Genomic DNA, 26,134 nt, shown 5'->3' with positions numbered 1-26,134 from the left:
GGGGGACACAGCAACCATGTGGAAGAAGGTGCTCTGGTCAGATGAGACCAAAATGGAACTTTTTGGCCAAAATGCAAAACGCTATGTGTGGCAGTAAATTAACACTGCACATCACTCTGAACACACCATCCCCACTTTCAAATATGGTGGTGGCATCATCATGCTCGGGGGGTGCATCTCTTCAGCAGGGACAGGGAAGCTGGTCAGAGTTGATGGGAAGATGGATGGCGCCAAATACAGGGCAAACTTGGAAGAAAACCTCTTGGAGACTGCAAAAGACTTGAGACTGGGGTGGAGGTTCACCTTACAGCAGGACAATGACCCTAAACATAAAGCTAGGGCAACAATGGAATGGTGTAAAACAAAACATATACATGTGTTAGTATGGCCCAGTCAAAGTCCAGATCTAAATCCAATCGAGAATCTGTGGCAAGATCTGAAAACTGCTGTTCACAAACTCTGTCCATCTAATCTGACTAAGCTGGAGCTGTTTCGCGAAGAAGAATGGGCAAGGATTTCAGACTCTAGATGTGCAAAGCTGGTAGAGACATACCCTAAAAGACTGGCAGCTGTAATTGCAGCAAAAGGTGGTTCTACAAAGTATTGACTCAGGGGGCTGAATAATTACGCACACCCCACTTTGCAGTTATTTATTTGTAAAAAATGTTTGGAATCATGTATGATCTTCGTTCCACTTCTCACATGTACACCACTTTGTATTGGTCTTTCACGAGGAATTCCAATAAAATTGATGCATGTTTGTGGCAGTAATGTGACAAAATGTGGAAAACTTCAAGGGGGCCGAATACTTTTGCAACCCACTGTGTGTGTATATATATGTATATTTGTGTGTGTGTGTGTGTGTGTGTGTTATATTATTTATTTATTTTTTTTAATTTAGGGAACTATGGGAGAGGGTGGAAGGTATTTATGGGTCTTTTTTTTATTAAAATAAATGTGTGTAGGTGTAATTTTACTGTGTGTAGGTGTTTTACTATTTGGCCACAAGATGTCCTGCGCATTATTTCCTATTAGCTTACATTAAGTACGCTAAACGGGTAAGTAATGTGTGGACGTGTCACTTTGAAAGTTACAAATAATTGCAGCATCGCATCTCACATGGGGAGTTAGATTGATGAATGTGAATTGCATTTCCCATACATTTATCTCCCCGCTAACGGGCATCGGCGAGTACGGCGGCGGGAATGCTCGTAGGGACGAGCGGCTTTCATCCGCAGCCATTGACTAATATCTACGTGGCTGGGCAGCAACTGAAGTCCTCCCCGACGTAGATATACTGTAGTGAACCACGAAAGTGGTTAATCCAATGTGCTTCTCTACACAGTCATTTAAATAACCCATGTTGCCCTCTGCTGTCACTAAAGACTTGTTCCTTTGCTCTGGGAATGAAATGTGAGAGGAGAGCATTTGTTTTTGTGTTCCTCGCCTTGCCCAAGGCTTCACTTACATTGAGTGATTGTTTGACTTTTGTCCATGTTGCGTGAATTTTGATTATTTCAAACTTCAATAAAATCTACCTTTTTCAAAAATCGACTTATACAGTCTTATAATTTACTTGTTTCTTTAGTATGATTGGTTCACACTAAATTTTACATTTCATTGTTTGATGCTGTACATAAACTGTATTTGAGATAACAGGGTAAGTACAGTATATCATATGGTGATGCAAGCTTCATAAACAATGCTGTCCCGGAATGTTGCTGCTATGTTGTATCTTGCAAATTTAAAGAAGGCTATTGCATTTAAAGGACAATGTAACGAGAGGGCTATGGAGGCTGCCATATTGATTTCGTTTTAAACAATATCAGTGGCCTGGCTGTTCTGCGGATCCTCTGCCTCTAATACTTTCAGCCATAGACCCTGAACAAGCATGCAGCAGATCAGGTGTTTCTGACATTATTGTCAGATCTGACAGGATTATGTACATGCTTGTTTGTTTAGTGATTCAGATACTAATGCAGCCAAAGGGATCAATAGGGCTACCAGGCAACTGTTATTGTTTAAAAGGAAAGAAATATGGCAGACTCCATATTAGTGATGGGAATTCTGGCTCTTCTCGGAGAATCGGCTCTTCTGAATCGGCTCCCATCAAAGAGCCGGCTCTTACGGCTCTCAATCGGCTCTTCATTAAATATCACTGGACGCCACTCAGAATCGGAGTAAAAGCCCCGCCCCCGTCTCCATGACAACTCCAGACTGTTTCGCTGACTGCCCCAATCCCTCCTGCTACTGCTCTGCTCTGCCCCATACACTCCTACAAGCTGCAACTACAGGACTACATCTCCCAGCATGCCTCAGCGCCCTTTATTACACAGCAAATCAGAGCTGTGTGGGGCGGCTGAGGCATCGGCTCTTTCAAAACTGAGAGCCGGCTCTTGTCGTTCGCAGCAAAGAGCCGGCTCTTAGAGCCGGCTCGTTCACGAACGACCCATCACTACTCCATATCCCTCTTGTTACAGTTGTCCTTTAAGGAGAATTCACATACAAAACAACCGAGTATAGTCTCTGGTTGCTTGAGAGTCAATGTTATAAACAATCCTAGCTAAAACCAGTACAATACCCCACACTGTATATTTACCATAAGCTCTGTATTAATGTTAAATAGCAGTAATTAAAAACAAATTAAGACAATGGATAGACCTAATTTAATATAACAGAGGTTTATTACTGTATAGAGAAGTGTAAAAGTAGATTTCTGAATCCTGCAAGGCCATGAATTTTTTTCTTTTCTGGTTGCTTGAGACTTCTGTTTAACGGAGTTCCAGATAACCGGGGTTTTACTGTGTATATATAGTTTATCAAGTTAAGTGGAATAATTTTTTTTTTTCTTGTGCTATTTTTTTTCACTCTGTCACTCAGCTGAACCCAATGTGAGAATTACCTACAAACCATCAGAATATGAAAATATTTTGACCTGCTTTGTGGACAGTTTCTTTCCTTCCATGATAAATGTCACCTGGCTGAAGAATGGAGTGGAGGAGCCAGAACAGGCCACATCTTTTGAGCTTCTGAATGATGGGGAATGGACATACCAGATCCATGTTCTACTGGAAACCACCATAAAGCATGGAGATACCTTCACCTGTCGTGTGGAGCACAGCAGTCTCAAGGCACCCATAGAAGTAGACTGGAGTAAGTTCAACATACCTACAGTATATAACAATGGAAGGGATCTTAATGGGGACGTTTTCAGAATCAGAATATTTCATTGTTCACTTGTTTGATTTTCATTACAACAATATTATTAGGTGATGTAATATAGTAAATTTGTTGAACTGTTAAAATTGTTTAGTTTATGGTATAATTTAACCCCCTTGTGGACCATGTAAGGTGAAATCTATGTTGTGTTCATGCTCGCTAGTTCTTCACATAGGTTTCACTGCTCCTGTTACACATAATCATAGCAGGAGTGCATGGAACGGAAGCAGTGAAATCTACATCATCATTTCTTAGCACTAAACAGGAGCCATGCATCACTTGATCACTTCCATCAGCAGTGATCATAGAAATCATTGAAGGCACTAACTTCTCCTGTTCCACCCACGATTGCAGTCTCACACTGCTGCAAGTATCGAGTTGTGGTGCTTGCAGCAGTACGAGGCTGGCTGCTGTGCTAGGCGGAAGGGAGCTACTCCTTTCTGGAACCCGGAGTAGTGATTTAATATTTAGCCAAAAAGCCTCCTGCCAATCTCTGCATATAGGGATGGCAGAACCGTTCGGGTGAACGGTTCCTGGCAAATGGCAGACATTCGCAAGCTCATGGCTAAACACGAACTATAATGGGCCATTTGTGACTTCCCTATTCTTTCCCATGGAGTCATTTTTTTTGACCCTTCACCCTGAACTCGCATGGGACAGGACTGCCAATCGGGCAGGATCACCACCCGGGCCACTTCCTCTCCCCCCCCCCCCCCCTCCCAATAAAAGGCATGATCCAGTGACCATTTTATCCCCTAGCCGATGGCTCCACGCCGGTTGGCGTGAACGCGGCGGCGGCCCCAGGACCACTCCACACCGACCGGCTTGAATGGCTAGGGGCGAGGATTGCAGGAGATCACGTGTGCCGATGCACGCGCATCCACCGCTGGAATGACAGCACTCCGCCATCAGTCTCCCAGCAACGATCGCCACTCGGAGACTGTTAGATGGCGAAACCACCGTCTTTTATCACTGTACAGCTCTGTGATCTATGGCAGCGCTGTCATTCTGATGCCTATAACAGCCGATCACAGTGATTGGCTGGTGGGGGGAGGGAGGGGATTTAAAAAAAAAAGAAAAGTAAAAGTAATTGAAAAAAAAAATAAAAAAAAATAAACAAGCTGGTAGGGATCAGACCCCACCAACAGAAAGCTCTGTTGGGGGGGAATCACTTGTGTTCTGAGTTGTATGACCCTGCAGCGAGGCCTTAAAGCTGCAGTGGCCTATTTAGTAAAAAATGGCCTGGTCACTAGGGGGTTTAACACCGCGGCCCCCAATAGGTTAAAGGGGCACTATGGCGTAAAATTTAAAATATGTGCAAACATAGACAAATAAGTGCTTTTTTTTTTTTTTTTTTTTTCCCATAGTAAAATGAGCCATAAATTACTTGTCTCCTATGTTGCTGTCACTTACAGTGGGTAATATAAATCTGACAGAAGCAACAAGTTTTGGACTAGTCCATCTCTTCATGGGGGATTCTCAAGGATTTATTTTCAAAAGCGCTTAGTGAATGGCAGTTGTTCTGTCCAACTGCCAAAAAACTGTGTAGCGAGCAGGGAAGCTGGCCAGCATCATTGTTTAAATCCTTTTTTAGGGAATATCTGTATAAAGAATAAAAGCCTTGCTGAGAAACCCCTATGAAGAGATGGTAGTCCAAAACCTGTCACTTCTGTCAGATTTCTACTGCCTACTGTAAGTGACAGCAACATAGGAGAAAAGTAATTTATGGCTCATTTTACTCTGGGAAAAAAAACGTACTTCTTATTGTCTATGTTTGTACATATTTTAAATTTTAGGCTACTTACACACCAGGACGTTGCGTTTAGGGGACGTTATAGTGCACATAACGTGCCCCTAACGCAACGCATGGTGGTGTTGAAGTTGGACGTCAGATTGAGCTGCGTTATGCAGCTCTCAAAGCAGCTGCTCCAGGTTAGTGATAGGAAGTCCGGATCTTTTTAAGGATTCGGATCATTTGAATCGGATCATTGAAAAGATCCAGATCTTTGAACCGAATCATTTGAATCATTTTACTAGGGAAGCAGACTGGGTGAAATGACTAGCAGGACAGGACTTTCCCTGCACTGTACATTCTGTATGTTCCTGTTTCTTCCAGACAGACATCCACTGTGAACCGAATCTTTCATTGTGGTGATCCGGATGATTCGACTCACAAAAAAGATCCGGATCAAATGAAGGATTCGTTCATGATCCGGACAACACTACGAGTCCCACCACAAGTCATCACAGTGCAGTGAATATTAATTAGCCATGTGGCTGGCTGCTGCTGAGGAAGGAGGAAGAGGGGAGACCTCCTCCTCCAACATTGCTGAGCATGTGCAAGCAGTCTAACGTGGCTTAGCCCAGTATAAATGCAGCACTTTGTTTAAACGTGCTGTGTTACTAAGTAACGCAACATGTGCACTGTGAACCAGCACATTGATTTTACAGTGCTGTGAGTTAGGCTGCGTTACTGGCTGCTGTAACGTGGGACTTTAACGTCCCTGTGTGTAAGCAGCCTTAAGGGAACCTTAGTTTACAGGTTTTCGTCATAGTGCCCCTTTAAGTCAGCCTGTAGTCAGTGTATGGAGAGGTGCTGCTGCTGATACAGGGACAGTGTTAGATGGCTGTAATGTGATATTGTGCAGTGTAGCTGCTTCCTGGGTGCTCTGCTCCTTGTAGTGCACCAGCTAGGGACCCCCAATAGTCCTTTTTAGGACTCATCCTTCCTTACTACATACTAGATAGATTGTATTTGTGATATTGTGCTGTGCACCTGCTTCCTAGGTGCACCACTTCTTGTAGTGCACCAGTTAGGGACAATAGTGTTTTTGAGGACTGTTCCTGACCGCAAAAGTTTAGAAATAGTCCAATAACATTTGGGGGTTTTATCTGCATTAGCTTTTTATTTTTTAAAGCTTTAATGGGTAAATGCTGAGAAATAATGTATTCGTTTCTTTCTTCTTCTTTTTCTTGCATCTAAAAGCATATAAATTAAATTTATTCTTGAGAGAAAACGTTTCCCCAAGAAAGACTAGTTTGTCCATGACGATATCTTGAAGCTGATGGATGTTGGAGACCGTGCGTTCCTCTGCCTTCCATTTGAGGATTCTCCACAGATGCTCAACAGGCTTTAGGTCTGGAGACATGCTTGGCCTGTCCAGCAGCTTTACCCTCAGTTTCTTTAACAAGGCAGTGGTCTTCTCAGAGCTGTTTTAGGGGTTGTTATCATGCTATCATGAATACTGCTCAGCAGCCCAGGTTCTGAAAGTACCACTATCGTGAAAAATGTAAAATTTAAAATACATGTAAACACATACAAATAAGAAGTTACTTTCTTCCAGAGTAAAATGAGCCATAAATTACTTTTCTCTTATGTTGCTGTCACTTACAGGAGGTAGTAGAAATCTGACAGAACTGACAGGTTTTGGGCTAGTCCATCTCTTCATGGGGGATCTCACCATGGCCTTCATTTTTTTTATAAAGACACTCCCTGAAAAAGATTTTTACAAAGGTGCTGGCTAGCCGCCCTACTCGTTGCACACTTTTTTGGCAGTTAAGGTGCATACACACATCAGACTATAGTCTTTGGAAAGTGAAAGATCACAGACCAATCTTACCACCCTTCATGTAGTATGAGAGCCATACTCTACACAGTCTTTTCTATGGAGCTGAACTCCCGATCAGAAAAAAATCTTTGCAAGATGCTGCACACAAACATGCTGTACACACTCAAAAGATCTGTTCCTGCCAAAAATCCATTCCTGCAAATTGCAATGATAGTCTATGAGGTCTGCAGTTCATCATACACACATGATTTAACTGACATTCGTCTGCAGATCAGATCCACTAGGATGGATTTTCAGATCTGCAGATGATTGTCTGATCTGCAGATGAATGTCAGTTAAACAAGGTGTGTATGATGATCTGCAGATCTCATAGACTATCATTGCAATTTGCAGGAACGGATCTTTTGCAGATACTGATCTTTTGTGTGTGTACAGCATCTATGTGTGCAGCATCTTGCAAAGATTTTTTCTGATGGGGAGTTCAGCTCCATAGAATAGACTGTGTAGAGTATGGCTCTCATACTACATGAAGGGTGGTAAGATTGGTCTGTGATCTTTCATTTTGATGTGTGTATGAGCCTTTAGACTGAGAAACTGCCATTCACTAAGTGCTTTTTAAAATAATGAAAACCCTGAGCATCCCCCTTGAGGCGATGGGCTAGTCCAAAACCGGTCAGCTTTGTCAGATTTCTATTACCTACTCTAAGTTACAGCACCATAGGTGAAAAGTAATTGTCTCATTTTACTCTGGAAGAAATGTACTTCTTATTTTTAAGTGATTGCATACATTTAAAATTTTATGATTTTCGCGATAGTGGTCCTTGAACGAACAGGATCATGCTCTGCTTCAGTATGTTACAGTACATGTTGCCGTTCATGGTTCCCATGGTTCTAGCTAAAGTATCTTTACTAGTCAAGCCATATCTACCTACAGTGGTGTGAAAAACTATTTGCCCCCTTCCTGATTTCTTATTCTTTTGCATGTTTGTCACACTTAAATGTTTCTGCTCATCAAAAACCGTTAACTATTAGTCAAAGATAACATAATTGAACACAAAATGCAGTTTTAAATGATGGTTTTTATTATTAACCTGCCTGGCGTTCTATTAAGATCGCCAGGCAGGCTGCGGGAGGGTTTTTTTTTTTAATAAAAAAAAAACTATTTCATGCAGCCAACTGAAAGTTGGCTGCATGAAAGCCCACTAGAGGGCGCTCCGGAGGCGTTCTTCCGATCGCCTCCGGCGCCCAGAATAAACAAGGAAGGCCGCAATGAGCGGCCTTCCTTGTTTTGCTTACATCGTCGCCATAGCGACGAGCGGAGTGACGTCATCGACGTCAGCCGACGTCCTGACGTCAGCCGCCTCCGATCCAGCCCTTAGCGCTGGCCGGAACTTTTTGTTCCGGCTACGCTGGGCTCAGGCGGCTGGGGGGACCCTCTTTCGCCGCTGCTCGCGGCGGATCGCCGCAGAGCGGCGGCGATCAGGCAGCACACGCGGCTGGCAAAGTGCCGGCTGCGTGTGCTGCTTTTTATTTGAGCCAAATCGGCCCAGCAGGGCCTGAGCGGCAGGCTCCGGCGGTACTGGACGAGCTGAGCTCGTCCAGACCGCCCAGCAGGTTAAGTGAGAAATAAAAACTCCAAATCTACATGGCCCTGTGTGAAAAAGTGATCGCCCCCCCCCCCCCCCCCTTGTTAAAAAATAACTTAACTGTGGTTTATCACACCTGAGTTCAATTTCTGTAGTCACCCCCAGGCCTGATTACTGCCACACCTGTTTCAATCAAGAAATCGCTTAAATAGGAGCTATCTGACACAGAGAAGTAGACCAAAAGCACCTCAAAAGCTAGACATAATGCCAAGATCCAAAGAAATTCAGGAACAAATGAGAACAAAAGTACTGTAATTGAGATCTATCAGTCTGGTAAAGGTTATAAAGCCATTTCTAAAGCTTCGGGACTCCAGCGAACCACAGTGAGAGCCATTATCCACAAATGGCAAAAACATGGAACAGTGATGAACCTTCCCAGGAGTGACCGGCCGACCAAAATTACCCCAAGAGCGCAGAGAAAACTCATCCGAGAGGCCACAAAAGACTCCAGGACAACATCTAAAGAACTGCAGGCCTCACTTGCCTCAATTAAGGTCAGTGTTCACGACTCCACCATAAGAAAGAGACTGCGCAAAAATGGCCTGCATGACAGATATCCAAGGCGCAAACCACTTTTAAGCAAAAAGAACATTAAGTCTCGTCTCAATTTTGCTAAAAAACATCTCAATGATTGCCAAGACTTTTGGGAAAATACCTTGTGGACCGACGAGACAAAAGTTGAACTTTTTGGAAGGTGCGTGTCCCGTTACATCTGGCGTAGAAGTAACACAGCATTTCAGCAAAAGAACATCATACCAACAGTAAAATATGGTGGTGGTAGTGTGATGGTCTGGGGTTGTTTTGCTGCTTCAGGACCTGGAAGGCTTGCTGTGATAGATGGAACCATGAATTCTACTGTCTACCAAAAAATCCTGAAGGAGAATGTCCGGCCATCTGTTCGTCAACTCAACCTGAAGCGATCTTGGGTGCTGCAGCAGGGCAATGACCCAAAACACACCAGCAAATCCACCTCTGAATGGCTGAAGAAAAACAAAATGAAGACTTGGGTGGTCTAGTCAAAGTCCTGACCTGAATCCTATTGAGATGTTGTGGCATGACCTTAAAAAGGCAGTTCATGCTAGAAAACCCTCAAATAAAGCTGAATTACAACAATTCTGAAAAGATGAGTGGGCCAAAATTCCTCCAGAGTGCTGTAAAAGACTCGTTGCAAGTTATCGCAAACGCTTGATTGCAATTATTGATGCTAAGGGTGGCCCAACCAGTTATTAGGTTCAGGGGGCAATTTATTTTTCTCACAGGGCCATGTAGGTTTTGAGTTTTTTTTTCTCACTAAATAATAAAAACCATCATTTAAAACTGCATTTTGTGTTCAATTATGTTATCTTTGACTAATAGTTAACGGTTTTTGATGAGCAGAAACATTTAAGTGTGACAAACATGCAAAAGAATAAGAAATCAGGAAGGGGGCAAATAGTTTTTCACACCATTGTATATTAAATTTGCAAGTAAGGCCAAAGCATTTTAGATGTTTGTCTAAGAGGGTGTCAGGCTTATTAGAAGACCAGGTAACTGTCTGAATTGCATGGACTATAAAATAAGTTGCAGAGGTTAATGAAAACTCACATGAACAGCCCAAAGTCAGGGCAAAAACATGGACTTTAGCTAGGTGGCAAGTCACTTGTACAGAAGAGAGAATGTATGTTCATAGTTTATTGACCATGAAATAGACTAATTACACATGCATCAAAAGTAATGGGGTGCACGGCATATGGTTGTAGAGTGGAGGCCAGCCCAACAGCTGTTTCACGTGGTGTTGATACTTGTTCACTGCAATGGAGTAACTAAACGCTGGATCCTAAAAGTCCACCCCTTTATGCAAGCATGACAACCACTGCCACAAACGGGAATATAACTCAGAGTTCCTCCCTTATAAATAGCTGGATGAATTGTGGCTAGGAGTGGGCATAGACAGCTTGTAGGAAGGGAGTAAAATCACGAGAGCAGGGCTATCTGCCAGGATACAAGAAACGGTCGCTATGGTTACAGACGGGGATGCCACCACACCTCTGTTTTGGCAGACAAATGCTGGTCCATACAAATCACAAAATACTAAAGCGGACTGACATCCCTCCAACACCAAAGATCGGGCGGAAGCGGAAAAGGGGGGTGAAAGCCCAATAAAAATAGAATAAAGAATCCAGCATCTACTGGACAGAGTGCAAAACAAGGGAGAGGAGAATAGGATAAAAAGTGCATAATAATTCCTACTCAGCAACCCGTAATAGCTCAAAAAGAAAAGAATGCACAAGACGCTGCAGAACGGTGAGAAGCATCCGACTTACAACTAGTGATGTAGTGAACATCAAATTTTTGGCTCGCGAATAGCAAACGTGAATTTCCTCAATGTTCACGAACTGGCTATTTACAGCGGCTCCATAGACTTAAATGGCAGGTATACCGCCACCGACTTTAGCGGTTAATAGCAAATCCCCTTACCTGCTAGAAACACCAAATTTTAAGGGTATGTAGAGGAGGTTAGTGGGTACAAGAGAAAGAAAATCCCAAAAGACCTTGGGCTTGATTCACAAAAGAGTGCTAACTGTTAGCACGGCCGTTTTCGCGCGAATTTTCGCATTGCACGCGATTGCGAATTTTTGCGCGAAACGATAAGGTTTTCGCGCGCAAATGCGAATTTTTGTGCGAAAACGATATCGATTTTGTGCGCAAAAATGTTATCATTTCGCGTGAAAATTCGCGCGAAAAATGGCCGTGCTAACAGTTAACACTCTTTTGTAAATCAAGCCCCTTATAGTTTTTGAGATAAATGATTTTAAAGTTCTCCTTCTGAACATAGGAAAGGTTTTAATAGCCGCCAACTTTAGCGGTTAATAGCAAAGCCCCCTTACATGCTAGAAAAAAACTAATTTGTGGGCTGTATGGATGAGGTGGTATAGCTCAGGATGTGAAGCCCCAAATGGCCGGGGCTCTGCATTCTGGCTATCCCAGCCTGCATGGGGGACAAGGGCTTAAAGAGGCTCGGGAGGGGGGACCCCATGTCCGTGTTTTTTTTTTGTTTTTTTTTGTTTTTGTTTTGTTTTTTACATTTCCCATATTCTGAACTTTTTATTTTTTTTATGCATTTCATAGCTTGCAGATTTGGTGTTTTGGTGTTTCTAGCTCATACGGGGGCTTTGCTATTAACTGCCTAAGTCTGCAGCCAGGGAAACATTCCCCACACTTTGAACGAGAAATTTAAAATCAATTTAATCAAAGTAAAGACTTTTTGAAAAAAAAAATAGCCTAACAATAGCATAGCCCGCAAATTTGGTGTTTCTAGCATATAAGGGGCTTTGCTATTAACCGCTAAATTTGGTGGCTGTTAAAACTTTTCCCATGTTCAGAAGGAGAACCATTTCAGCCCGCGGGTATTTTTCACTTTATGCATCAGAGCAATTTTCACCTCCCATTCATTCGCCAATAACTTTATCACGAATTGTCACAATAAATTGATCTATATCTTGTCTTTTTTTTTACACCAATTAGGCTTTCTTTGGGTGGTACACTTTGCTAAGAATTATTTTTTTTTTTTCTAAATGTATTTTAACAGGAATACAGTATTAAGAAAAACATGGAAATAATTCATTATTTCTCAGTTTTCGACTATTATAGCTTTAAAATAATACATGCTACCATAATTAAAAGCTATGTATTTTATTTGCCCATTTGTCCCGGTTATTACACCATTTAAATTACGTCCCTATCACAATGTATGGCGCCAATATTTTATTTGGAAATAAAGGTGAATTTTTTCAGTTTAGCGTCCATCACTATTTACAAGCTTATAATTTAAAAAATGTTTGCAATATACCCTCTTCACTTGCATATTAACTACCTGAAGACCGCCCCACGCCAATGGGCGTGGACGCGGCGGCAGCCCCAGGACCGCCTAATGCCAATTGGCGTCAAGTCCTGGGGCTCTGATTTGCATGAGATTGCACGCAGGCTGCGCTCGCATCTCCTGCTTGGGGGGCGGAGCTCCGCCTCCTCTTCAGTCTCCGAGTGGCGATTGCCGCTCGGAAGACTGTTAGACAGCGGAACCGCCGTCTTTTCTGTTAGTACAGCGCTGCGATCAGCAGCAGCACTGTACTGGGGGCAGCCGTGTGTGTGACACGGCTGTCCCCTTGGGGGACAAGAGAACGATCGGCTCTCATAGGCAGAAGCCTATGACAGCCGATCACAGGATTGGCTGGCTGGGGGGGAGGGAGGGGTTTACAATTATAAACAAAAACGAGTTATAGCAAAAAAAAATATTTATATAAAAAAAAAATAAACACGGGGGCGATCAGACCCCACCAACAGAGAGCTCTGTTGGTGGGGAGAAAAGGGGGGGGGGGGATCACGTGTGTGCTGTATTGTGCGGCCCTGCAGCTTGGCCTTAAAGCTGCAGTGGCCAATTAACAATAGAAAGGCCTGGTCTTTAGGGGGGGTTTAACACTGCGGTCCTCAAGTGGTTAAAAAAGATCAGACCCTTAGGTTACTATTTATGTTTTGTTTTTTTTTATTGTCATTTTTTTTTTCCATTAAAAATTTTATTTTGGAATTGCTGGTTTGGGAGGTAAACCGTTAATTTTAAATGTAATAATGTGGGTAGATGTAGTTTTACTATTTGGCCACAAGATGGCCACAGTGAGTTTTTTTTTTTTTTTTTTAATTTAAAGCCCTGGAAGTGCTCTCTTCCAGGAAGCGTATAGAACACGGGAAACTTTTTTTTTTTTGTCAGAAAGACCGCGGCCTCTGAGGAGACTTAGATCAATGAAAGGGAACTAGGTTCCCATTCATTGATCTCCGGGCTACTGGGGCGGCACGGGCATACATGATCGCACGCAACCAGCTCCAGACGTGACAATAACGTCCAGGACGTCCAGGCGGGATAAATGGTTAAAATTGATTTTCTCAAAAGGTCTTTTAAAAAAAAAAAAAAAAAAAAAAATTCTCTCTTGTACCCACTACCCTCCTCCACATACCCTGAAAATTTGGTGATTCTAGCATGTAAGGGGGCTTTGCTATTAACTGCTAAAGTCAGTAGTTGTCAAATAATTGAAGTACTCTGTAAAGCCTAGACTCTAGCAACTTCCTGCACCACAGACTGCCTGAGCTATTGGCTGCAAACTTCTTAAGGTGGGTACACACGTCAGATAAAAGTCTTTGGAAAATGAAAGATCACAGACCAATTTTACCCCTTTCATGTAGTATGAGAGCCATACTCTACACAGTCTATTCTATGGAGCTGAACTTCCCATCAGAAAAAAATCTTTGCAAGATGCTGCACACAAAGACCGCTGTACACATGCAACAGATCAGTATATGCAAAAGATCTGTTCCTGCAAAAGATCCATTTCTGCAAAACGCATTCATAGTCTATGATATCTGCAGATCTCATACACACCTTGTTTAGCGGACAGTTATCTGTAGATCAGATCCACCAGGTTGGATCTTCAGATCGGCAGATAATTGTCTGATCTGCAGATGAATGTCCATTAAACAAGGTGTGTATGGGATATGCAGATCTCATAGACTATGAATGTATTTTGCAGGAATGGATCTTTTGCAGGGATTGATCTTTTGCAGATACTGATCTGTTGCATGTGTACAGCATCTGTGTGTGCAGCATCTTGCAAAGATTTTTATCTGAAGGGGAGTTCAGCTCCATAGAATAGACTGTGTAGAGTATGGCTCTCATACTACATGAAAGGGGGTAAAATTGGTCTGTGATCTTTCATTTTTCAAAGACTTTTATCTGACGAGTGTACCCACCTTAAGTCTGTGCGTAACTAGTGGAATGATGCAATCCAAGCAACACAGCCCTACCAAAAGAAACTGAAATAATCGTCTTCAACTGAATTTTTTCTGGTCATGTGATCAAAATGTAATTGTAAAAATCTTATTTCACACAGAAAGTTAACATCTGAGTTCTCTGATTAGCAGGCAGTAATATGGTATATTTAGGTCTATGCCTGGAGATGAAATTTAATTTCAAAACTAGATTTTCCTGTTTTTATTTGCAGAGCTTGATGCATCAGAATCTGCTCGGAACAAGAAGCTGACGGGAATATTTGGGTTCATCTTGGGAGCAGTCTTCCTCATTGTCGGACTTGTTGTGTATTTCCACAATAAGAAAGGTATTGTCACTGATCTAATGCCTTTTTCTGTTATGCACATTTTGTGATGAAAACAGTGGGGTAGCTTTATCAAATTACAACAGGTGTGTGTTTTTCTTTTTTTTTTTCTTTTTCTTCTTATTTCTTACCTATTTCATCGCAATCAGGTGCACTAACAGTCCGACCAAGCAGTCGCCTGGGCCGCCGTGTGGGGGGCGCTGTCATGGGGAGGGGGGACCATGCTCACCCCCCCCACCAGATTGTGGGACCACCCGTGCTGAACTGGCCATGGCATCTAATAGATGCTGCGCCGGTTCATCCCTGCAGCTCACCTCAGCCTTCCGGCAGGCCGAGCAGGGGTACGGGAAGATGGCGTCTGAAGTCCTGCACTAGAAACTCCCGTACAGGGCTTCGGGCGACATCTTTCCGTAGCCCTGCTCTGCCTGCCAGAAGGCTGAGGTGAGCTGCGGGGTGAACTGGCGCAGCGTCTATTAGATGCGTTACGTTTATTTTATGGTGAAACATTGCTGCATTACGATTATTTTATGGTAAAACATTGCCACATTATGATTATTTTATGGGGAAACATTGCCGCATTATGATTATTTTCATGCAGGGGGACTAGTTTTACAGGAATTTCTAGAAATGTTGTACAGTTAGAACAGTGCTAAACCAGTGTTGATATTGATTAAACTCCTGTAAAGCTGCTACACTGTGGGACTTGAACTGTTAGCATGTGCTAGATTTTTTTTTATTATGATTATTCCTCACACAACTAAAGTTCTCTTTCACAGCTGTCAGTCACATCTCTTCTTTGAGCCCAGACAGCAACTAGCCTGTGAGATAAGAGAGCCACTTTTTTTTTTTTTTTATGAAGCAGGAGTATCTGGGCTGATTGACATCCTTGTCCATCCTACCCAGGAACTGCTGCAATTTTACCATTAACTGCTTATGGTTCCAGGACATAGATTCTACTCCCTAATTAGTGCTTCTGTAGATTTTAGGACATAGAATCTACATCCTGCATTAAAAACTGCCGCCACGTGGATGCGTTCTCCCGCACATGCACGGCCCTGTGAATGAATGCTGCTAGCAAATAGCAGCCAGCACTCATTCAATAAGGTTAGGGGGAAAAAGTTTTAAAAATTGAAAAAAAAAATAGTGACCTGAACCAGTAAAATAAAGGTTTGTTTTGTTTTTTTGTAACCCCAGCCTAGCCTATTAACTCATTGTTATCCCTGCAATACCTATACCTGTTTTTAAACTTTTAATGACTGGATGCGATCGCTATGGCAAAAGTTTGGGGTCCCAATGCTCTACAGATGTATCGCTCTGTTGTTGCCTAGCAATGCACCTGTACAGCACTATGATCCCCGAACTGTCGCCCTAGCCAACACATCCGATCGCCAAAGACTGTGCGATAAAGTTTTGCCGTATGCTCAGCTAGTAATAAAATATGGCATACCGGGTATCGTTTTAACCGGAAGGGCCAAATGATTTTTTTTTTGTGTGTTTTATAACTGTGGAACGTATTCATGTGATATCCCCATAAAACACTATTAAAAAAAAAAAAGTCTGGGGGAAAAAATTACCCAAAGAAAGCCTAGATTGTTTCTGCTGTCAAAACGACACAGCTAAAATGTCAAAACTGTCAGGAACCTTAGAGAGTCTGAAGCCTTCTAAAATGCCCTTTTTTTTTTTTTTTTTTTTTCAGCCAGTCTTCTTAAGCATTAATGGATTAGCTGAAACGCTGCTATCCCATGGCAAAATGAAGCTTTAATCACCCCCAAATACCGGGGCAAAAATCCACAACTTTCCAGGTCCTGGATTTTGCTGCCCGGGGAGGCAGAGATTTCAGCTGCAGCTCTGCCTCCATTTGCGTCAATCTCCCACGGACCTCCGCCTTCTCCCGCCCCTCTCAGTGAAAGAAGACTGAGAGGGGTGGGAGGAGGCGCAGATCCGCAGGAGATTGATGTGAATGGAGGCAGAGCTGCAGCTCAAAGCTCTGCCTCCAACAGGAAGGATCCCTGCAATTTGCACCAGGCATTTAAGAGTGATTAAAGGCTCATTTTGCAGCGGGATATCGGCATTTCAGCTGATCTATTAATGCTTAAGAAGACTTGCTGAAAAAAAGGGGCATTTTAGGAGGATACAGATTCTCTTTAAAGGACAACTATAATGAGAGGGATATAGAGGCTGCCATGTTTGTTTCTTTTTAAGGCATACCATTTGCCTGGCTATCCCTGATGATCCTAATACATTTAGCCATAGACCCTGAACAAGAAGAATGCAGCAGATCTGGTGTTTCTGACATTATTGTCAGATCTGACAATTATCTGCATGCTTGTTTCTGGTGTGATTCAGACACTATTGCAGACAAATGGACCAGCTGAATAGCCTGGTATTGTTTAAAAGGAAATAAATATGGCAGCCACCATATCCATCTTGTTACAGTTGGCCTTTAAGGGGTAAAAACCATGGAACTCGAACCAGTTAAAATACTAATGTGATCCCCAGTCATTTCTGTGTTATTGATGCAGTAGAGCTTACCTCATTCAGAGGATTCTCTCACAGACTGCAACAAATCTGTGTATTCTACCTATTTCCTCCTGTTTTAGAACACCTTCTTAAAAAGTCTAGGACAGTTCTGCATGATTTCTAGAAACCTCCTAAGGCCCGGTTCACACTTGCGGTGGCCCTCCGGAATCGCCGTGCCGGAGCCGCACCGCTTGCAGAACGGACGGAACGGACGCACGGCATAGCAATGAAAGCCTATGCGTCCGTTCACATGCGTCCGTTCTGCCGAACCGGATCCGGGCCGGATCCGGACTCCGGCCTCCGTTCCAACATGCGCTATTTTTTCATCCGGCTCCTCCGGCAGCCGTATCCGGGGCGGAGCCAGACTGCACCATCCGGCCAATACAAACCAATGGGAACCGGAGAGCGCACAACACACAGGCTGAGAAATCCGGATGTTCTACCCCACTTCCTATGGGGATTGTTGCAGCGATATTGGATGGGGACACATGGGCAAGCATTTTGGAGTGGAGCAGCACAGCTGGATCCGGAGATGTTGGCAGCATGTCGCAGGTGGAGGTGAGTGCTAAACAGCAGAGGGCCTGATTCCACAGGTCCCCCTTCTGCTGACCTCCCAGACCCCCAACTTTTTTTTTGTTTTTAACGTTTTTTTGCCAAACTGATCCGGATCGCATCCTGATGGACACCTGATGCAACCTGACCGGATCCGGATCGGATCCGGATCAGAACCGTACGGTTCCGATCCGGATCCGGTCAGGTCATCCGGTCCGTTTGGCAAACAGCAAGTGTGAACCGGGCCTTAGTTTTTTTTCTCTCAGACATTATTGATAAATCTTGCCCAGTTAATCTCTGCATTTTCAATTAAATTTCTCATAATTTCTCATTTCTTTGCAGGAGTTGCATTTCTGGCTGTACAGCAAGAAAGTACGTATGCCTTATGCTTTTTCCATATGAGCTTTAACCTCTCAAAGGGCTCTTTCAGATGGGAGGCAGAAGGATGTGAATTCACCACCTGACAGCTGTTCCTGTGCATGGTCATGTCCTTGCTAGTGCTCGGTACCAGTGATGAATTACAGGTTCCCCCTTTGGAGTAAAATCTGAGTGCGGCAGTGCTCCAGTGCCACGTTGTTTTGTTTTTCCCCCAGAGAACGCCACCATGTGCCATTCAGCTCCATTTTCATTTCACCAGAAAGGCATTTGTAGCTGTCTGAGGGGATGCCAAATTGTTTGACAAGCAAGCAGTTCCGCTGTGAATCTGAAAGATTCCTAAGTTCATGCTATCCCTATATTTCAGAGTATTCTTCACAGGATGTTTTAAAGTCTTTCTTAACACAGGTGCAGCACCTGGATTTAATTGCTATGTTTACCACAAATAATTCCGGGTGTGGCCCCTGTCACTCTTGAAGAATAAAGTTGATTCTGATTTAAAACCCATTTTCCATATTTTTTGGACCATAAGACACACTTTTTCTCCCCTAAAAGTGGGGGAAAAATCAGTGCGTCTTATGGTCTGAATGCTAAAATTCAGACCAGCGCAAGTGACTTTTCCGGCTCTTTTCTCCCCCACACTATGTAATTCCAAAGCTGTGGCAACCCCCGCTACACTCCAGTTCATCCAGTTTTGGAATTACATTGTCTGGGGGAAACGAGGGGGGGGGAAAGCTGCTTTACTCTGCCATTACCTAGGGGGAAACTTGAGTCAGTAGACACTTAGTGGGGATCAGATTTATTTATAAAGATAAATGAGACATTCTTTATTTAAAGGTTCAGACAAAGGTTAAAGCAGGTGGCAGTCAGGCTAGGTCAGTTTAAATGTGGAAATCAGGCTAGCATCAGTAATATAAGTCAGCAGTAGGCAACCCCAAGGAAACCCTGGTTCGGTCTGAAGCTGGCAGGAAGATGCACCACAGAATGCTACTAGGAGGAGTCTTCTATGCTTGTCTTGGGATGACTAATATGCACCCCTGTGCATGCTGCATGCACATGATCTGCCTCGGGCGGTTTTAGACATGGGCATTACATGCCTTTGCCTGGAGTGCCATTAGCCCTGGGGGGTGCAATGCCCCTGATTAATCCCTGCCCCCTTAACTAAGCCCCACCCCAACTAAGCCATGCCCTGGAATGAAGCCTTGGCCCCACTTATATTTGTATCTCCTTCTGTCCACTTGTGCCCACTTATGTCTCCTTGTGCTATCTTCAGTCCCCTGTGCTACCTCTGCCCTGTGTGTGTCCCTCTGTCCCCCTGTTCCTCTTTCTGTCTCCCTTTGTACCTCCTTTTGTCTCCCTTTGTGCCTCCTTCTGTGTCCTTGTACCACCTTCAGTCCCCCTGTGCATCCAGAGATGGATTAAAGTGAAATGGTGCCCTAGGCAAGCAAAGACTTTGGGCCCACGCATGATGGCCACCTTTCTTTTTTGGCAAGATTTGTTGTGGGTTAGCATGAACCAGGCCCCTAGGTATCTACCTATGTTGCCTTGTTAATGATCCAGCTCTGTGTGCATCCCTCTGTGCCTCCCTCCGTCCCACTACGCCTCCTTTTGTCTCCCTTTGTGCTTCCTTCTGTCCCCTTGTCCCACTAGCTTTACTGATCCCCCTCCTGAGCACCCCTAGTCCCACTAGCTTTTCTGATCTCCCTCCTGAGCACCCCTAGTCCAGTGTGTAAAGGCAGAGTATAGCGCACTAGAAGCTGTGCTCTAACCTCCCCTCCGGAGTCCTGTGCTGTGCCTGTGCAACCATCCTGTCTGTTTTCTTCTCTGTCTAGCGCTGGCTCTCCTCATGTAGCGTTTAATCACACACATGGGGTAGGAGATGCTTGGCACTAGGGCGAGTGGTGAGTAGACAGGTGGAAACACAGCACTGGACTCCACTGGAGAGGCGAGAGCACAGCTTCTGCTGCACTATACTCTACTGCACTATACTCTGCGTTTACACACTAAGCTGGGGGTGTGCAACAAAATGCAGTAGACTCGGCGGTTGTTTGTATCTTAGGGACTACCTGTATTATGTATCCACCCTATATGACACATGGTTTATATATTCTAGCATGTGGTGGTTTTTTCGGAGCAGGGGGGTGACACAGGACTTCTTGCCGGGACTATGCATAAAGCCCAGCACACTCTGCGCATGTGTGCACACATGTCTGGCTATCACTGTGAGGTGTTAAATGGCCATGTGTACTGCAGGCTATATTTGGACATAATGCAGAGCACCAGTAAGATCACCAGGAAGTTATTTACTTTTTACAGGTTTTTTGTCGCCTTTAACCTCTTGCAGATAACAATGATTGATATCTATGCTTTGTTACATAGTTTGGTTAAAAAAAGACATTTGTCCATCAAGTCCAACCAAAATAAATAGATAAGCATAAAGTACCTTTTCTGTCCTGCACCCTCACATATGCCAGTTGATCAGGGGCGTATCTAGAAATCCCTGGCCCCCCCCCCTGCAAAAAAAAATCCGGGCCCCCCACCTCCGTAGGAGCGGGCCGCTCAGGGACTTTTGTGGGGCAGGAGGGGTCGCAGCATAAGAGGATAGCATAGCCGCAGATCGTGGGGGGACATTCTCGCCCCCCCCCCCCCCCTTACCTCGGCAGTTGGCAGTGGGCGGCGGCAGACAGGCTGAACACATTCCTCCTTCTCGCTGGAGGTCTCCGATCACTAAGTGCTTCATGTAACTTCCTGTGTAAACAGAAAGTAGCATAAAGCTCTTAGTTTGGAAGACCTCCGGCGCTAAGAAGGTATGTGTTCAGCCTGCCTGCCGCCGCCCACTGCCACCAATGATTGCAGGAGGGGGAGCGCTGAGAGGAGAGCCCGAGGTGAGGGAGGGGGGGGGGAGAATGTTCCCCCCCTCCTCCTCACCGATCTGTGGCCATGCTCTACTCTTATGCTGCGACCCCTCCTGCCCCATAAAAGTCCCTGAGCGGGCCCTAGGGGGGCCTTGGTTCCCACCGCGGTGGCAGGGGTCGCATCCCCTATTGTTACGCCAGTGCAGTTGATCCAGGAGAACGCAAAAAAACCCTTAAAGCGGATCTGAGATGAAAAACAAGTAACTTGTCTATATATCTTATCTAAAGTTTAGATCTAATTTAGCTGCAAACAGCTTCAATAGAATGTTTTTTTTATTTCTTCCTGTGATACAATGACAGCAGCCATGTTTGTAAACCTTACACACAGGCAAGCTTATCTGCATCTTCAGCACTCAGCCTGTGAAAAAAATCTAATCCCCCCTCCTCCCCTCTGCCTCTGAAATCTCTGGCTAGTAATACCCCCCTCCTCCTGCCCAGACTGAGCTCCCATGAGCCGTTGCTCCTGTATGAAAATGCCAAGGCTCTCTGAAAAGCTGTGGGCAAGGCATGTTTAGTTTATAGGGGATTAGAGTATTAAAACAAAAAAGTATTTGGCTTGAGGAATGCCCTATAAACAATAGGAAAGGAACACAACTATGCAATGAGTAAAAGTTCATCTCGGATCCACTTTAAAAGGCTTGGGCTAATTAACCTTTAAAGACAGTCTGAAGTATAAAAAAAAAACTCTTTTTACTGTCCAGTCCTCTTCAGCAATATGATCATCGGTGAAACGTCGCATTCCCGAGGCAGAACGATCTATTTATACCCCCGAAATCCCCGGGGCAAAATTTGGGGCTCCTTCCGGATAGTGGCAGAGCTTTGCGCAGTAGCTCTGCCTCTGCTCGCGTCAATCTCCACCTGTCCCCACCCCTCTCAGCGAAAGAAGAGGGGCAGGGAGAGGTGGAGAGCAACGGAGAGTGGCACGAGCAGAGGCAGAGCTACAGTGCAAAGCTCCACCTTCCCCAGGCAGCAAAATCCATGACCTGGAAAGTCGAGGAATTTTGCCCCAAGATTTTGGGGGTATAAATAGATCATTCTGCCGTGGGGATGCGGCGTTTCAGCTGTGGTCAGTCAGATAATATCCTTGGACAACTCTGCTGGGAATAAACTAGGCAATCATCCAAACCGCTTTTAAATGACAGAAATACAATTTGTCCTAACTACATCCTGTGGTAAAATATTCCACATTTTAACAACTCTTACTGTAAAGGACCCCGTCTTAAATAGATGGCAAAACCTTTTTTTTCTACATAGGCAGATTATGTCCCCATGTCTTTTAGGAAAAAAAGCACATCTGACAAGCTTTTTTTAAGTGCCCTCTGATGTATTTATACGTGTTAATCAGGCAACCCCTTAATTGTCTTTTGTCCAAGCTAAATAAACTCAACCCCCCTGGTTAATATAGTTGCCCGTCTTTGTACCTGTTTTAGGATGTTAATTTCCTTACTATGGTGTGATGCCAAAAACTGTATTCCCTACTCCAGAAGTGGCCTCACAAGTAATTTATACAGAGGGAGTAGTATACTAGCATCTTGAGATATTACTTCCCATTTAGGCAGTCCAGAATTGTATTTGCTTTAGCTGCTGCTTGGCATTGTACCTAACTTGTTATCAACTAGTATTCCTAATACCTAATACACACAATGAGATTTTCTGGCAGATTTCTTGCCAGATCAATCATTTCCAGCATGTCCGATTTGATTTCCGATCGATTTTCCATTCACATCTATGGAAAATCGTTCGGAAATCAGATCGGACATGCTAGAAATAATAGATCTGGCAAGAAAGCTGCCAGAAAATCTCATAGTGTGTATTGGGCATAAGTCCTTCTCCAATTCTGCTGTTCTCAGCTGTAAATGTGGCCATACATCTAGTGATTTGGCTGTATGATCGACCATTCGATTCAATAATTTGATAGAATCGAGAGAGAGAATCGAGTGTGTTCCATAATTCCCTAACTATGAAAAGTGGCTGATTTTGTGTCGGAACAACCAGCTTAGTCAATCGAGCAAGATATCCGTCGATCGTACAGGAATTGGCTACTGTTCACATGTCATTCCATCGACTCTGAATCGTTTTTTGCATTCAGAGCATGGAGACACAACATTGGTCAGATCGAATGTGAAGGTGAAATGCATAGGATATCTTTTGTAGTGTGTAGGTCACTAGTCGATCGACTTTCGATCAACCATACTGAAGTCGATTCCTTAATAAAATCGATCGCTTTGTTGATTGAATCAGAATTGCTAGATGTATGGCTACCTTAAGCCATTTATCTTATATGTTGCTCTACCATTAGCATGTCCAAGGTGCATAACCTTACATTTATTTACATTACATTTCATCTGCCATCTTTCTGCCTATATACAGTACACATGCTGTTGAGATCCTGATGTAAAATGTCACTATCCTGCTTAGTGTTTATAATTCTACAACATTTTGTATCCTCTGCAAAGAAGGTGAAATTACTTTGTATTGCATCTGCTAGATCATTAATAAATGGATTGGACCTAGTACTGACCCCGGCAGTACCCCACTGCTAATAGATTCCCCTTTTTAAATATGACCTGTTGACCACCACTCTTTGCCTTCTGTCCCTTAACCAGTTCTCTATCCACATACACACATGTTCTCCTAGTCCCTGTATCCTCAGCTCTGCACCAGGCTATTGTAGGAAACAGTTTTCAACTTTTCCAAGATCTAAATGTGCATTCACCACTTCATGAAAGGTGAACATGTTGGTGAGACAGGACCTGTCTTTAGTAATATTGATGACCTGTTATTCCTGCCAGGGCTTAGATTTCAATCACTGTTGCTGTGCAGTCCCATCGCTCTTACAGTTTGCACTGCTCTGTGGTCATTGGAGCCTGCTCGCTCTGCTGTCACACTGACAACAGAGCTCTGTGTCCTGTGATCATTGTGAACCAATCACAGCTCGATTTAGGAAATAAGTCTCTGGTCCTTAGGGGAGCAGAGACCCGCTTCCAAAAGTGGTTAAGGTAAAGATATAAACAGGAACATTATAAACTTGCAGTACAATGTGGGGAAAAGTATGATGGTCACTTTAAAAACTACGGGCTTGATACACTAACTGGCACTAAGCCTTGCACCAGGCATATCTCTCCCCATTGAGACTTTCTAAAATGCAACCTATGTCGAGTAGTGGATGCTTTAAATGTAAACTGAGTAATGCAGATTTCATACATTGTGTATGGTCCTGTCCAATGGTCAATCAATACTGGAAGTCAGTACTGCACTTCATGAGGGACTCCTTAAATCTACCAATTACTTTAGACCTAAAATTATGCCTACTGGGGATCATAGGAGATATTCCATGTAATAAACATCAATTGTCCTTAATCCGCATACTCCTATACTACGCTAGGAAATTAATAATACTTAATTGGAAACTCTCTGTGCCACCTTCCCTATCCAACTGGAAAAAGTTAATTAATGATGCTTTACCACTATACAAACTCACATATCAATCACGTAACCAGTTTCAAAAATTTGACAAAGTATGGAATAGATGGGTAAAAGCAACAGACTCCATTATCCCGAATCTTAACATCACGGCCACTGTACAGGACCTTATACAAGCTTAATTAGGGTGATACTTATGCTGGAAACTCATCAAATACTAATTCTATAATCAATATACATCTGATTTATGTAAATCTTTCCTCAGACATATCTCTTCAATAACTATTGAATGTATCTAGATAGTTTTGTCACTGCTCTGATTGATGTCACGGTAATTATAATGCATTTATGTAACCCAGCTGAATTACTAAACCTTCTGAAATGACATGATTTGTTACTTGTTTAAAAATGTAATAAAAATTCTCTTTAAAAAAAAAAAAAAAAAAAAAAAACTGGCACTAAGCCAGTTAGTGTGCCTTATCACTTAGTGGGCACAAACTACAGCGCTACCCTTATCTGAGGTTAGTGTGCCTTATCTGAGGTTAGTGTGCCTTATCTGCAGTTTGCGATGTAGCTTTGTCCATCTTTTAATGTGCACAAAGCTGTTTAGTGTGCACAAAGCTACTTAAAGTTGACCCAAATTAAAAATACAAGATTTCAGAAATAAAATCTATTTTCTAAATTATAATAATACATAGCAGCCTTTTTTCAGCTGCATAACGACAAATATAAAATATTTTACATTTATTGGAGGAACCCCTCCCTTCCTTTCAAATTGCCGGGACAGAATCCAGCAAACTGGTGGAGTAGGAGGTGTCCGGCAAAGGAGGAATTGCTAATGGCTGCCACCTGTATAATCCTAGTTATGAAAAGAGAAGGGTAAAAAGCATGCACTGAAATGCTCATAGGCTTGAAGGAGTGTTTATTTATCTTTGTATGTGTCAGAGTGCTGCAACTAAATATTTTGAATAAAAAAAATGTCTGATTTGGGTCTGCTTGAAGGCACACTAACTCAGATAAGGCACACTAACCGGCTTAGCGCCAGAAAACTTTTTTTTTTACTCTGGTGCTAACACTTAGTGCCGGTTAGTGAATCAAGCCCTAAGTTTGTAGTTTTCAAGTACTGAACCTTGCCTCCTTAGTTACCATGCTTGTTTATTTACTTCTTCCACTAGGTCCAATGAGCTGAACTTGAGAGGAGGACATCTACACTGGACAATTCTTCATGTTGCTTCTTGCAGTGCTGTCATTCAAATAAATCAAAACCTAAAATCTTGCACTCTCGCAATAGCTAACTCTAAATAACAAATATAGATAACAATCTACATATAATAGGTTTAAGATTGGAAAGAGACAAATAGATTTACCGATTTTATGTTCAGAAAGAACATTTAGAATTAAATAATGTGCTGATTATTACAACTACCTAGCTTGCTTATTGTGGCTTATTCTTCCAGTTTAGTAGATGGGGACCGTGGAAGCCCTACATTACAAGCTAGTGATATAGGGGTTAATTCACTAACATACATAGAGCTTGATTTACAAGATAGCGTAGCTTTGCACGCACTAACAGTCGCGCAAAGCTACTTCGCGCTGAAAACGGCGCATCAATGCGCCGCTTCGGGGACATCCGATGCACCATTTTCGTTTACAGCGGGTGCGAAGTTATTGTCGCACCACGCACTGTTACCGGCGCTGCACGCACACTGAGTAGCACTATACTCAATGTGTGGGAGCAAACCACCTAACGCCCTGGTTTGCACCCACAAAGCATTAAG

At 43.3% G+C, this 26,134-nt stretch overlaps 1 protein-coding gene across 1 annotated transcript in view; it reads left to right on the top strand.

Annotated features, from left to right (window-relative positions):
* The window catches only part of LOC137528708 (H-2 class II histocompatibility antigen, E-S beta chain-like), a 45,037-nt gene extending 19,259 nt beyond the window's left edge, over positions 1-25,778 (top strand). The window contains exons 3-6 of the mRNA XM_068250202.1: positions 2,881-3,153; positions 14,461-14,574; positions 17,986-18,015; positions 25,532-25,778. Coding sequence (XP_068106303.1) covers positions 2,881-3,153; positions 14,461-14,574; positions 17,986-18,015; positions 25,532-25,545 — 431 coding nt within the window. The 3' untranslated portion in view covers positions 25,546-25,778. The remainder of the gene's footprint in view (positions 1-2,880; positions 3,154-14,460; positions 14,575-17,985; positions 18,016-25,531) is intronic.
* Positions 25,779-26,134: the final 356 nt, after the last annotated feature.

This window comes from Hyperolius riggenbachi, chromosome 8, assembly GCF_040937935.1.
Source record: "Hyperolius riggenbachi isolate aHypRig1 chromosome 8, aHypRig1.pri, whole genome shotgun sequence".
Classification (NCBI taxonomy): Eukaryota; Metazoa; Chordata; class Amphibia; order Anura; family Hyperoliidae; genus Hyperolius; species Hyperolius riggenbachi.
Note: the sequence above shows the minus strand (reverse complement) of the source record. Positions and strands in the feature narration are given on the sequence as shown.